The sequence below is a fragment of the Lithobates pipiens genome, unplaced genomic scaffold (genome assembly GCF_037356315.1).
Source record: "Lithobates pipiens isolate NorthernLeopardFrog02 unplaced genomic scaffold, aLitPip1_a1.2 Scaffold_13, whole genome shotgun sequence".
Taxonomy (NCBI): domain Eukaryota; kingdom Metazoa; phylum Chordata; class Amphibia; order Anura; family Ranidae; genus Lithobates; species Lithobates pipiens.
The window spans coordinates 479,549,569-479,562,022 of NW_027507718.1; the positions used below are offsets into that span (position 1 = coordinate 479,549,569).

Here is a 12,454-nt window from a genome sequence, read left to right on the forward strand (position 1 = left end):
AAAAACTCTTGTTTGTGCTTCTTAGTGAACACAATATACAGGGATAAGGGAAATGATTATCGACATGAAACAGTATACACCAAGTACACAGGTTGAACTGCATGGACTAGTGAACTGCATGGCATTTTCTCAACCTTACCAACTATGGTATATATATTGTTTTCTGGGGAGCTACAAAAAACACCTTCCACTGTTAAAGGACAATAAGAATGGGGCAGGGTTCTGTAGTCCTATCTGTTTTCTGCTGCCCTTATACAGAAGGGCTAGGCTAGTAAATACAAGTGTGTTAATGGCAGGATCACCAGCTGTAACAAAAAAAAATATGCAGACACCACATCTAATGACTGGTAAGCTGCAATATATTCCATTTTTGTTTTTGTGTTTAGAAACTCTACATAAAAAAAAAAAAACAAATACATCTTTATGCTTTACATATAACTTATTACACATAAGATGAGGTTATAAGCCTTTTTCCTTATCGATTTAAAAAAAAAACAAATAAAAAAAAAAAACACCTTGACTTTTACGCTATGTACATGTTACCACATTCACTAACCGCCATCTCTGTTTAACAGTCGATTTTATTTCTGGTACATTAAAATAATAACAGCGGGGCTATTTATGTAGAGTTTACCTTAGTCTTTGCCTTAATATTAAAATATTTTGTGATCTCATTACTCGCATACCGGTAGCGAAAAAGCTAATGTGCGTGCCTTTATAAAGCGCACAGCGCGGCTCCTCGCATGGCTCAGTTTTATATACCCAGAGAAACCTCCGAGAGAGTATAATTGTACAATGCCAGGAGGTGTCATATCACTCCTTATAATGGGATTTAATTAAACAGATTTACTGTAATTCGAGCGCGCCAGGAAAAGCCATTTACAAGAGAGGCGTGTGAAGCGGTATATTTTTCTTCCCCGGGAAATAAATATCCTTTATAAATATTCCTTTGTAGTGCACATAACAGCGGCAGGCTTTAAACTACACGGCTACATGACTGAATGAAATAAGCCCGCAGTCTCGGCCGCCTCTTCCCCTACAAAGTAATTTGTTTATCTGCGGCCAATCGCGCCTTTCCTATCTCTGTAATGACTTCCTTGCAGCAGTCTGAGAGATTACGCACACTAGTGATCCTTTTATTACTTCATAATGGCTGTTTATTTACTTTACTGCTGCAGTAACATGCTGGGATAAAGCTTCTCGCAGCTGGGCAAACTCACCGTACTCTGCGCGAAGGTGGTCTGGAATGCGAGGTTCGTAACCTTCCTTCTCCGGGACCTCTTCAAAATCATCTTCATCCTCATCCTCACTGGCTCCTACCTACAATATTAGAATACAAGTGGAACGTTAAAAGACAAAACTATGCTAGGTGCCATTTGCATAAAAATTAACCACAGAACATAACCTTAAGAAAAATAAATAAATAAAGTTTATGGTGTCCCCATAGCACTATGCTCATGGGAACTTTTTAAAAACTTAGGAACCATGTGTGACATCTCTTTCATATCATGGTATAGTAGACCATGAACCATGTGCGACATCTCTTCCATATCATGGTATAGTAGAACCAAGAATCACGTACGACATCTCTTCCAGATCATGGTATAGTAGAACCACGAACCATGCAACATCTCTTCCATATCATGGTAAAATAGAACCAGGAACCATGTGTGACATCTCTTCCAGATCATGGTATAGTAGAACCACGAACCATGCAACATCTCTTCCATATCATGGTAAAATAGAACCAGGAACCATGTGTGACATCTCTTCCATATCATGGTATAATAGAACCAGGAACCATGTGTGACATCTCTTCCATATCACGGTATAGTAGAACCAGGAACCATGTGTGACATCTCTTCCCATATCATGGTATAATAGAACCAGGAACCATGTGTGACATCTCTTCCATATCATGGTATAGTAGAACCAGGAACCATGTGTGACATCTCTTCCATATCATGGTATAGTAGAAGCAGGAACCATGTGTGACATCTCTTCATATCATGGTATAGTAGAAGCAGGAACCATGCGACACCTCTTCCATATCATGGTATAGAAGAAACCAGGAAACATGTGCGACATCTCTTTCATATCATGGTATAGTAGAAGCAGGAACCATGCGACATCTCTTCCATATCATGGTATAGTAGAACCAGGAACTATGTGTGACATCTCTTCCATATCATGGTATAGTAGAACAGGAACCATGCGACATCTCTTCCATATCATGGTATAGTAGAACCAGGAACCATGTGTGACATCTCTTCCATATCATGGTATAGTAGAACCAGGAACCATGCGACATCTCTTCCATATCATGGTATAGTAGAATTTAGGAACCATGTGTGACATCTCTTCCATATCATGGTATAGTAGAACCAGGAACTATGTGTGACATCTCTTCCATATCATGGTATAGTAGAACCAGGAACCATGTGTGACATCTCTTCCACATCATGATATAGTAGAACCAAGAATCATGTGAGACATTTCTTCCATATTATGATATAGTAGAACCCGGAACTATTAGGAGCCTTTATTTGTTGGTTTCCATCTGTGACATATCATGATGCAAAAACAGAGTACAAGGGCAGCATTGTTTCCTCAACTCTAAAGGATCATGAAGGGCCATGGTTTCATAGATTTGCTCCTTTATGCGGCTATATGCAGTATCTTCCATCAAGCTTAAGGTGAGCGTAGCTATATTAAGTGTTAGTATAAATAAAGTGTCACCACCGGGACTTAATAGTGTGGCTGCAAGTTCACTAAATATAGCTAAAATTACCTTAAAACAGACCTTCACCCTCTTCTGCTACTTCCCTCCCCTCCACCCCATCCTTCCATCCTCTTTCATTATTGCACTGTGATTTTTTTACCTTTTTTAAAAAAAAGGAAGAAATGTCCGGCCCCACCTCCCCATGCACAGTTTGTCACCTTAGTCGAATGACGTGCACATTGCCCCTGTGCCTCCTGGAATACGCACATCACATAGCCCAGGAAACATAGCCTTCTGTTCAGAAAAGGAGGAGGGGCGGGCCTATCAGCTTGTCATGGAGGGGCCCGCCCGCCAAACCAGGAAGAACCGGAGGGTCTCTAAATGACGTCAGAACATGGCAGTGCAGATGGAGCTGAGGCAAGGCATGAGAGGAACTCAGTAGGACATCGCTGGATGGGCATCTGAAATGTGCAGTTACTACCTTAACCACTTCAGCCCCGGAAAGATTTACCCGCTTAATGACCAGGCCATTTTTTGCGATACGGCACTGTGCTACTTTAACTAGCAATTGCGTGGTCGTGCGATGTTGTACCCAAGCAAAATTGTCCTTTTTTCCCCACAAATAGAGCTTTCTTTTGGTGGTATTTGATCACCTCTGTGGTTTTTATTTTTTGCTCTATAAACAAAAAAAACAGACAAGTGTAAAAAATAAAAATAAAAAAAACAATATTTTTTTTACTTTCTGCTATAATACATATACAAAAAATAAATATATATAAATTAATATATATTGTATGTATAATTTATAATTATATATATATATATATATATATATATATATATATATATATATATATATATATATATATATATATATATATATATATATATATATATATATTCCGCACATACATATACACACTAAATGTATTCATCAGTTTAGGCCAATATGTATTCTGCTACATATTTGGGGGGGGGGGGGGGGAAATCGCAATAAGCGTATATTCATTGGTTTGTTTAAAATTTATAGTGTCTACAAAATAGGGGAAAGATTTAGGGAGTCTTTTTTGTTGTTGTTTTTACTAATAATGGTGGCGATCTGAGATTTTTAGCAGGACTGTGACATTGCGGTGGACAATTCTGATCCTAAGTGGCAGTTTTTGGTGACCAGTGACACCAATACAGTGATCAGTGCTATACAAATGCACTGTATAAATGGCACTGGCAAGGAAGGAGTTAACACTAATGGTGATCAAAGGGTTAAGTGTTCTCTAGGGAGGTGCTTTCTAACTGTCAGGGGGATCTCACTGGCAGTAGAGAGATCACTGTTCCTGATCCCGTTTTGTCTCCCCTCCCCTGTCAGAACGGGGATCCACCTTGTTTACATAGGCAGATCCCTGTTCTGCCTCTTCTCACTGCGATCATGGGTGGCTGGTGGACATTGAGACCGCAAACCCGCGGGCAAGCTCCCGTGGTGCACGCCTGCTGTATCTAATACAAGGAATGATGTACAGGTATAGTTCGCACAGCCAGGCTGCCCTGCCGGCGCATATGTGCACCTGTTTACTAGTTGGACATGTAATGTAATGGACTGTATTAATGTTTATACATTATGGATGTAACGACTTGGCTCTGCCTTTTCTGGGTTTCAATAAATAAAAGATTTGAAAAGAAAAAGAAAAAAAAGACCAGGATAGAAGTTGTTACAGAGCCGCTACCTACCATCACAGGCACCAATAGGAGAACTTTACTTTCCCCCCTATTTTCAACTGGTAAATTTCAAATGAGGGTTTCTATGTTATACCGTCATGGTACACTCATAAGGTCACGTTCCATGCCAATATTATACATTGCCTCCTATTGGCGCCTATGATGGTAGGCAGGAGGACTCTGGATCTGTAAGGACTCTTATCCTGGTCTTTTTATCCAGCAGTCCAAGGTGAAAAATCTGAAAAGTACTTTTTTTTTTTTTTGCTACACTTTTTTTTTTTTTCACAATTTCTTTTGTGGGTTGTTTTTTTTTTTTTTGGGATTCTCTTTAATAAGACATGCCTGAATGCTTCCATCTGACTAGTAACCTGCCCAGCACCCAAAACGACATGTCCCCAGCTATGGGCGAAAGGAATTGTGCATCCCTGGTGCCAACAGTGAATGGGCTGACAAAGCCCAGGTGCCAGGACGCAATTTATAGTCACCATGGCGACCTGGTGCCTGAGATTTGTCGAGCCCTGCTCTCACTATCAATACAGCTGTTCTGTGAAGCCATCAGAGGTTTGTTAGTAAACCTTAGTGAACAAACAGCATCATGTAAGCCACAGTGCACATCAGACAAGTCAGGGATAAAGTTGTAAAGAAGTTTAAAACAGGGTTATGTTATGAAAAAATATTCCAATCTTTGAACATCTAACAAAGCACTGTTCAATCCATCATCTGGAAATGGAAAGAGTATACCTTTCCTTTGCAAACCTACCAAGACATGGCCTTCCACCTATACTGACAGTCCACAGGACAACTATTAGTCGTGCACTCCAAAAATCTGGCCTTTATGGAAGAGTGGCAAGAAGAAAGCCATTGTTGAAAGAAAACAATAAAGAATTTTGCAGTTTGCGAGAAGCCATGTGGGGGTCACAGCAAACACGTGGAAGAAGGTGCTCTGGTCAGATGAGACCAAAACTGAACCTTTTGGCCTAAAATCAAAATGCTATGTGTGGCAGAAAACTAACACTGTACATCACCCTGAACACACCATCCCCACTGTGAAACATAGTGGTGGCAGCATCATGTTATGGGGATGTTTTCTTCAGTAGGGACAGGGAAGCTGGTCAGTGGTGAAGGTAAGATGGATGGGGCCAAATACAGGGCAATCTTAAAAGAAAACCTGTTAGTCAGCAAAAGATTTGAGACTGGGGCGGAGGTCCACCTTCCAGCAGAACAACGACCCTAAACATACAGCCAGAGCTACAATAGAATGTTTTAGATCAAAGAATATTCACGTGTTAGAATGGCCCGGTCAAAGTACAGATCTAAATCCAATTGAGAATCTGAGACAAGATTTAAAAAAGATTTGAAAATTGCTGTTCAGACACTCTTCAACCAATCTGATAGAGCTTGAGCTATTTTTCAAAGAAGAATGAGCAAAAATGTCACTCTCTGTGCAAAGCTGGTAGAGACATCCCCAAAAATACTTGCAGCTGTAATTGCAGTGCAAGGTGGTTCTATAAAGTATTGACTCAGGGGGGCTGAATACAAATGCACTCCACACTTTTCACATATTTATCTGAAAAAAAAATTGAAAATCATTTAACCTTTGCCTTCCACTTCACAATTACCGTATTTATCGGCGTATAACACGCACCCCAAGTTTAGGAGGGAAATTTATGGAACAAAAAAAAAACAAAAAACTTACATTTAAATGCCCATCAATGCAGCCTTATCAGTGTCATTTGCAGCCTTGTCATGCAGCCTCGTCATGCAGCCTGTCTATCATTGCAGCCTTGTGCACCATTGTCCCCTTGTCAGTGTTCCTTTCAGATGTCCACCGAGATGTCCTGTGTATCTCGGCGGTGCCCGGTAGTTCTTGGCCGGCTTTCGGCCACCTTCGGCCGTTCTCGTCAGCTTTCGGCCGCTCTCGGCGGTTTTCGGCCGCCAAGAAGGGCCGAAGGTGGTCGAATGCTGCCGAGAACGGCCGAAAATGGCGAGAAGGGCCGAAAGCGGCTGAAAGCTGCCCAGAGGTTCAAAAATCGCGGAGGATCGGCGTATAACACGCACCCGCGATTTTCCCCTTATTTCAAGGGGAAAAAAGTGCGTGTAAATACGGTATGTGCCAATTTGTGTTGGTCTATCACATAAAAAAAATTAAATAAAATACATTCACATTTTTGGTTGCAACATGACAAAATGTGGAAAATTTCAAGGGGTATGAATACATTTTTAAGGCACTGTATCTGATTCAGTCTGATGCGTACATTTCCAATTTTTTAAACATCTAATAATATCAACAATATGAAAGGTTTTCTTTGGTGTACTTCTGTTATGCTATATTTTTTTCTTCTTTTCTATTTACCCAGTAATAATAATTTGAAAAACTTTAATAAAGATATACTGTATTGATTGGCATATAACACGCACTTTTTCACCCTGAAAATTGGGTGCAAATAGCGTGTGCGTGTTATACGCAGATATTTAAATTTTAGTTGCCTTGGAGGGGATAGGGAGGGGGGCGGGACGAGCGCTGTCAGATTACATACAGTGAGAATCTCCTGTTTACTTGGCGGCCTCTGTAATAGGAAGTCCCGTCTCCTGGGTTGTCATTGGACCACTGTTCTGTCTATCATAGGAGATTCTCACTGTATGTAATCTGTCTGCGCTCGTCCCGCACCCCTCCCTGTCCCCTCTGGCTGCAGATGGCCATCGATCAGGCAGAACTAATGGCAATTGTGAGGCCGCTGCATTGACGCCAATGGCGAGGCTGCTGCATTGACGCCAATGGCGAGGCCGCTGCATTGACGCCAATGGCGAGGCCGCTGCATTGATGCAGACTGATAAGGCTGCGTTGATGACACTTGTGAGGCTGCAGATGGCCATTGATCAGGCTGCATTGATGGCAATGATGAGGCTGCAGATAGGCGCTGACCTTTATTTTGCTTCAAAGTTCCTTATTTAAAATTGAAGGGGTTGTAAAGGTATTTTTTAAATAACAAACATGTTATACTTCCCCTCCACTGTGCAGCTCGTTTTGCACAGAGTGGCCCTGAACCTGCTCTTCTGTGGTCCCTCGGCGGCTGTCTCAGCTCCCCCCTGCAAGGACTTCTCACGTTCATGCGAGCTCCCTCGCATGGAGAGGAGTGCTTGCGGGCATGCTCCCGTGATACAGCCGGCAGCCATAGCCACTCACTGTATCACTCAGCCCCACCCCCCGGCGTGCCACATCATTGGATGCGATTGACAGTATGAGCCAATGGCTGCATTGCTTTCAATCTATCCACTGCAACCAATCAATGGCCACGGTGAGCGGCGAAGAGGATGTAGGGGGCGAGCGCGTGACTTTCGAGGGGTCAGGTAAGTAAAACGGGGGGGGGGGGGGCGACACTGCCAGATGTTTTTTCACCTTAAAGCGGAGGCCGATCGTTTGCTTGGCTCTTGGCTGCTGCCGCCGCCATTTTAGGTGAGGGAATCAGGAAGTGAAGCATTGCGGCTTCACTTCCCGGTTCCCTACTGTGCATGCGCGAGTCGCCGAGCGCAATGGGAATGGTCCTTGCTGTCCCGTGTGTGTCCCAGCAGACAGCGCGCCGGGACAGGAAGAAGCATAGACTCCCGTGGGAGTTTATGCCTGGAAGTGGGTGCAAATCCCTGTCAGGTATCTGCGCCTCCTCCCCCCTGAAAGGTGCCAACGGTGGCACCGTGGAGGGGAGGGTTCCGATGAGCGGAAGTTCCACTTTAGGGTGGAACCCCGCTTTAAGGTGAAAACATTTTTACCTTTACAACCCCTTTAAGTTTTTTTCCTGAAACGTCCCTCTTAAAATTAATGTGTGTGTTATATGCTGATAAATACAGTAATTATGAGAAAAAACAATTATTTAATGCTGCACAGTTTTTCATGGGTCCCTTGATTGCATAGGCCAGCCTTTCTCAACCTTTTCAAAACAGAGGAACCCTTGAAATAGTTCTCTGGTCTCGGGAAACCCTGCTAAAAATTAGAAATCTACAACTCATGATACATTAGTGGGGTGGTCAGTGGGAAGAATGGTCCTTACACTTTTGGTCATTGGGAAGAATTACCTCCTAGCATCCTCTGGAGGAACCCTGGTTGAGAATGACTGGCATAGGCTATTTAGCCTTTAAACAGGGCACCTTCAAAATACAACGTAAGCTTTTTTACTGGAAAACCAAATCCAGTTCCTCACCTCCTGCTCCTCAGCTTTATGTTCATGACATAAGCACAGGTGCTCTTTAAAAAGACGTAGGTCATAAATTGGAAGAAACTTTGATACCAAAGAAAACCTTTGTATTGATAAGGACAACATCCCTCTCTCCGGTCTTCCTCTCCCTTTAATAATAAGAAGCACGGGTTTCCAGCTTCTACTCTTTAAGCACATAATCAGATGCAAATTCATTTTGTTTAGGTACAATGCTCGAGCGCTGCGTTTAGACACTATGGGCCCCATCCATCACTGGAAACTGTAATTTTTGTTATCAGTCTAACACTAATCAAAAGGGAAACCCTGCCACTATCAGTGACCTGTGAAACGTCCCAATTATACTCTCCGAAATGACAGGAGCACTTAACTTCTTCGCTGGGTAAATGACGACGATCAATCAAGTTTGAATAACAATGAGCCACGGAGCTGAAAATTATTTTTTGTATAGAATCTCCCTAGGAATTTATGAAAGGTGAAAAGCAACCCAAGGTTTTAGGGGGCATTATAGCTCTCCGTGACAGCCATGCATAGCCAACACTAAACAGAATTTATGGGTTTTAATTTCCTTAAAAAAAAAAAAAAGTGACTGAGTTTGGTGCTACAATGCATAACATATAGCGCTGGGGCTCATTTTAAATGAAACGCTGTGCTTACTGTACGCATTACTGTATGACAGGCGGGATTGTAATACATGCGACTTCTTGGCCTTGACCTTTACTGGACACATTCTGCCTGGCCTGTGTACACTATTCATTACACTAATAGATATACACAGACAGGGCAACTTTAAAGTGTTACTAGACCCAGGACCCTGCATTCACTATATCTGGTCTCCCACAGTAAACAGAACATGGAAATGCAATTATTTTAGTAAATATAAAAACTGCTAAATACCTTTTCTCATCAGTAGTATATAGCAGTCTTGTGATTTCTATCAGTGTCTCGTTAAGCGCTTCCTGACCACCTCAGATATACAATCGGCAGAAGGGCACGTACAGGCAGATTAAGGTACCTGTATGGTCTTTTAAGAGGCGGCTTGCGGGCACGCGCCCGCCGGGAGCTCCGTGACCGTGATTGCGGGTCCCACGGACCCAATATCCGCGGGACCCGCGATCGTCTCACGGTGAGGAAGAACAGGGAGATGCTAATGTAAACAAGCATCTCTCTGTTCTGCATTGTGGCACTGTCACTGATCACCACTCCCTGTAATCGGGGAGTTAGAATCACTCCCTAGGACACACTTAACCCCTAGAGCGCCTACACAGTTAGAATCACTCCCTAGGACACGCTTAACCCCTACAGCGCCACCTAGTGGTTAACCCCCTTCAATGCCAGTGGCATTTTTACAGTAATACAAGTAAATGGCACAAAAACTAAGGCAATAATCCACAGTTATTTTAAAAGAAAACAACACAGTGCTGAATAAGCATAAAATGTATGCACAAGAGGGGCTATAGGTCCACACTATATATATGCACAATGGCAATAGGCACAATGTAAATAAAACGGGATAAGGAGGGGAGAGGGGAAGGGAAAAGAGTCCACAATCACGGTGGAAACAGAAACCATGTTGCAGAGACACTAGAAACAAAACGAGAGAAAGAGGAGCCTCTGGGTGCAGACTGTATAAGTTATTTTAATCAACAGATAGTTGTGGCAACACTCACATTATTGTGGTGAATGACAGGCAAAGTAAGGTCCCATACAACGGGGGGGGGCCCCATCAGTGTGGTCTGTCCCTGGGATGGATGTGCTGTTCCTTTGCTCGTCTCCAGCACCGCTAGATGTTTTTCCGGCCGACAACGGTGAATGGGCGTCAAAACAAGGCTTGGAACGCAGACTGGAATCCAGGCGGAGGGTGATGACGTCAGCGGAAATGCGACCGGTTTCTCGAGCTATTCTCTCTGAATAGCGTGACGGCCACACTCCTTTCTCAAGCTCTCAAACATTTTTACAGTAATCAATGCAATCTTTTTAGCATTGATCGCTGTATTAATATGCCAATGGTCCCAAAAACGTTGTCTGCCATAATGTCACAGTCACAGTAAAAAAAAAAAAATTATCAATAAAAATGCCATAAAACTATCCCCTATTTTGTAGACGCTATAACTTTTGCGCAAACCAATTGTGTTTTTTTTTTTTTTTTACCAAAAATATGTAGAAGAATACGTATTGGCTTAAACTTTTATTATATTTTTGGGGGATATTATAGTAAAAAGTTAAAAAATAATGTGTTTTATTCAAAACTGTCGTTATTTTTTTGTTTATAGCGAAAAAAATTAAAACCGCAGAGGTGATCAAATACCACAAAAAGAAAGTTCTACTTGTGGGGAAAAAAGGAAGTCAATTTCGTTTGGGAGCCACGTTGCATGACCGTTAGTTTCAGTTAAAGCGACGCAGTGCCGAATCGCAAAAAGTGCTCTGGTCAGGAAGGGGGTAAAATCTTCTGGGGCTGAAATGGTTAAAGCTTGTAGTAACCTGCATGAAAAAAATTAAAAAAAAGTTGGGCACCAGGCAGTTTAAGTCAATGTGCTAGTATGAATCACATACTAGCACATTATCACAGATTTACCTGAAAACAAAGCCCTCCAGCGGCGCAATGTCACCACTGAAGGCACTTCTATCTTCACCAGTCTTCTTTCTGGATTCGTGGGCTTCAGCGATATGAATGGCTGAGCCAGAGATGTCATCACTGTCGCTGTTTATAGCACGGTTCTGAAGGAACGGCACGGGTATGCCATTCCTTCAGAGCGCATGCACCGGTGACCTCACCAGCTGCATCTAAAGTAAATATCTAAAGCCTAAACTGTGCACATTTAGGAGATATTTACAGCACCTATAGGTAGGCCTTATTATAAGCCTTATTATAGGGTTACCTATAGGTAAAAATCATACATAGGAGTTTACTCCCACTTTAAAGCTTGTAGAAGGAGTTTTCATTCTCCTCTGAATGTCCTATGAGGCTGCAGGACCCTGACCCTCTGTCTGGGCACTACCAATCAAATGTACTCTCCCTGACAGGAAAAAAAATGATTTCTAGCAATACACACCAAACTGAGCATGTGCAGAGTGCCCCCCAAGGCTCTTTAATGTCAGGATATGGATTGGGAACAGTAAAAGAAAGGGAGGATCAGAGAAAAAAAGGACCAAACAGCATTTTTACACAATGCAGAGGATTAATCCTTTTAGTTTCCACAGTGAGTATAACAAGCATGCTTTACTGGATATACAGACTGATTTTACAGTTGGGGGTTTAGTAACACTTTAAGATGAAGACATTGACGGAATAAGGGATACATCTATGTTGCCATGACCTACCAGGCACTAAACGGCTGAAAAGTTTTTCTATATAATGTATGTCTTTCTTCCTAGATATGTTTTACTATCCCATGCCATACATGGTTCATGTAGTTTTTCCTCCTCCCCACTGCCATAATCTTTCAGTGCAGCGAGGGTTAATGGGGCTGAACTGTGGCAGGTACTCATCAAGACTCACCACCCACCTCCTCCATTCACAGAATCTCTACTAGAGCTTCTGTGAATGAAAGTGATCTATGAATGGAGGGGGCAGACCAATCAATCATCTGCCCCGCCTCCATTCATACATCGAGTTTTGCTGATAGAAACTGTACTACAGTTTCTATGATTGGAGGAGGTGGGTGGAAAGGGTGGGCATAGTCAGGCTGTCTTGAAAAGTGCTTGTAACAGCTCAGTCAGCCTCTGTAAAGGATAAGTTCACCTTTTGGAACAGGTTACATGTTCCACCTGGATTTAGGGAAGAACATTTAACATGTTCCAGCAGCTGCAGCAATTC

At 42.4% G+C, this 12,454-nt stretch overlaps 1 protein-coding gene across 1 annotated transcript in view; it reads right to left on the minus strand.

Moving 5' to 3' along the window:
- The window catches only part of UVSSA (UV stimulated scaffold protein A), a 126,087-nt gene that overhangs the window by 81,741 nt on the left and 31,892 nt on the right, over positions 1-12,454 (minus strand). The window contains exon 8 of the mRNA XM_077477942.1: positions 1,221-1,320. Within this exon, the coding sequence (XP_077334068.1) occupies positions 1,221-1,320 (100 nt within the window). The remainder of the gene's footprint in view (positions 1-1,220; positions 1,321-12,454) is intronic.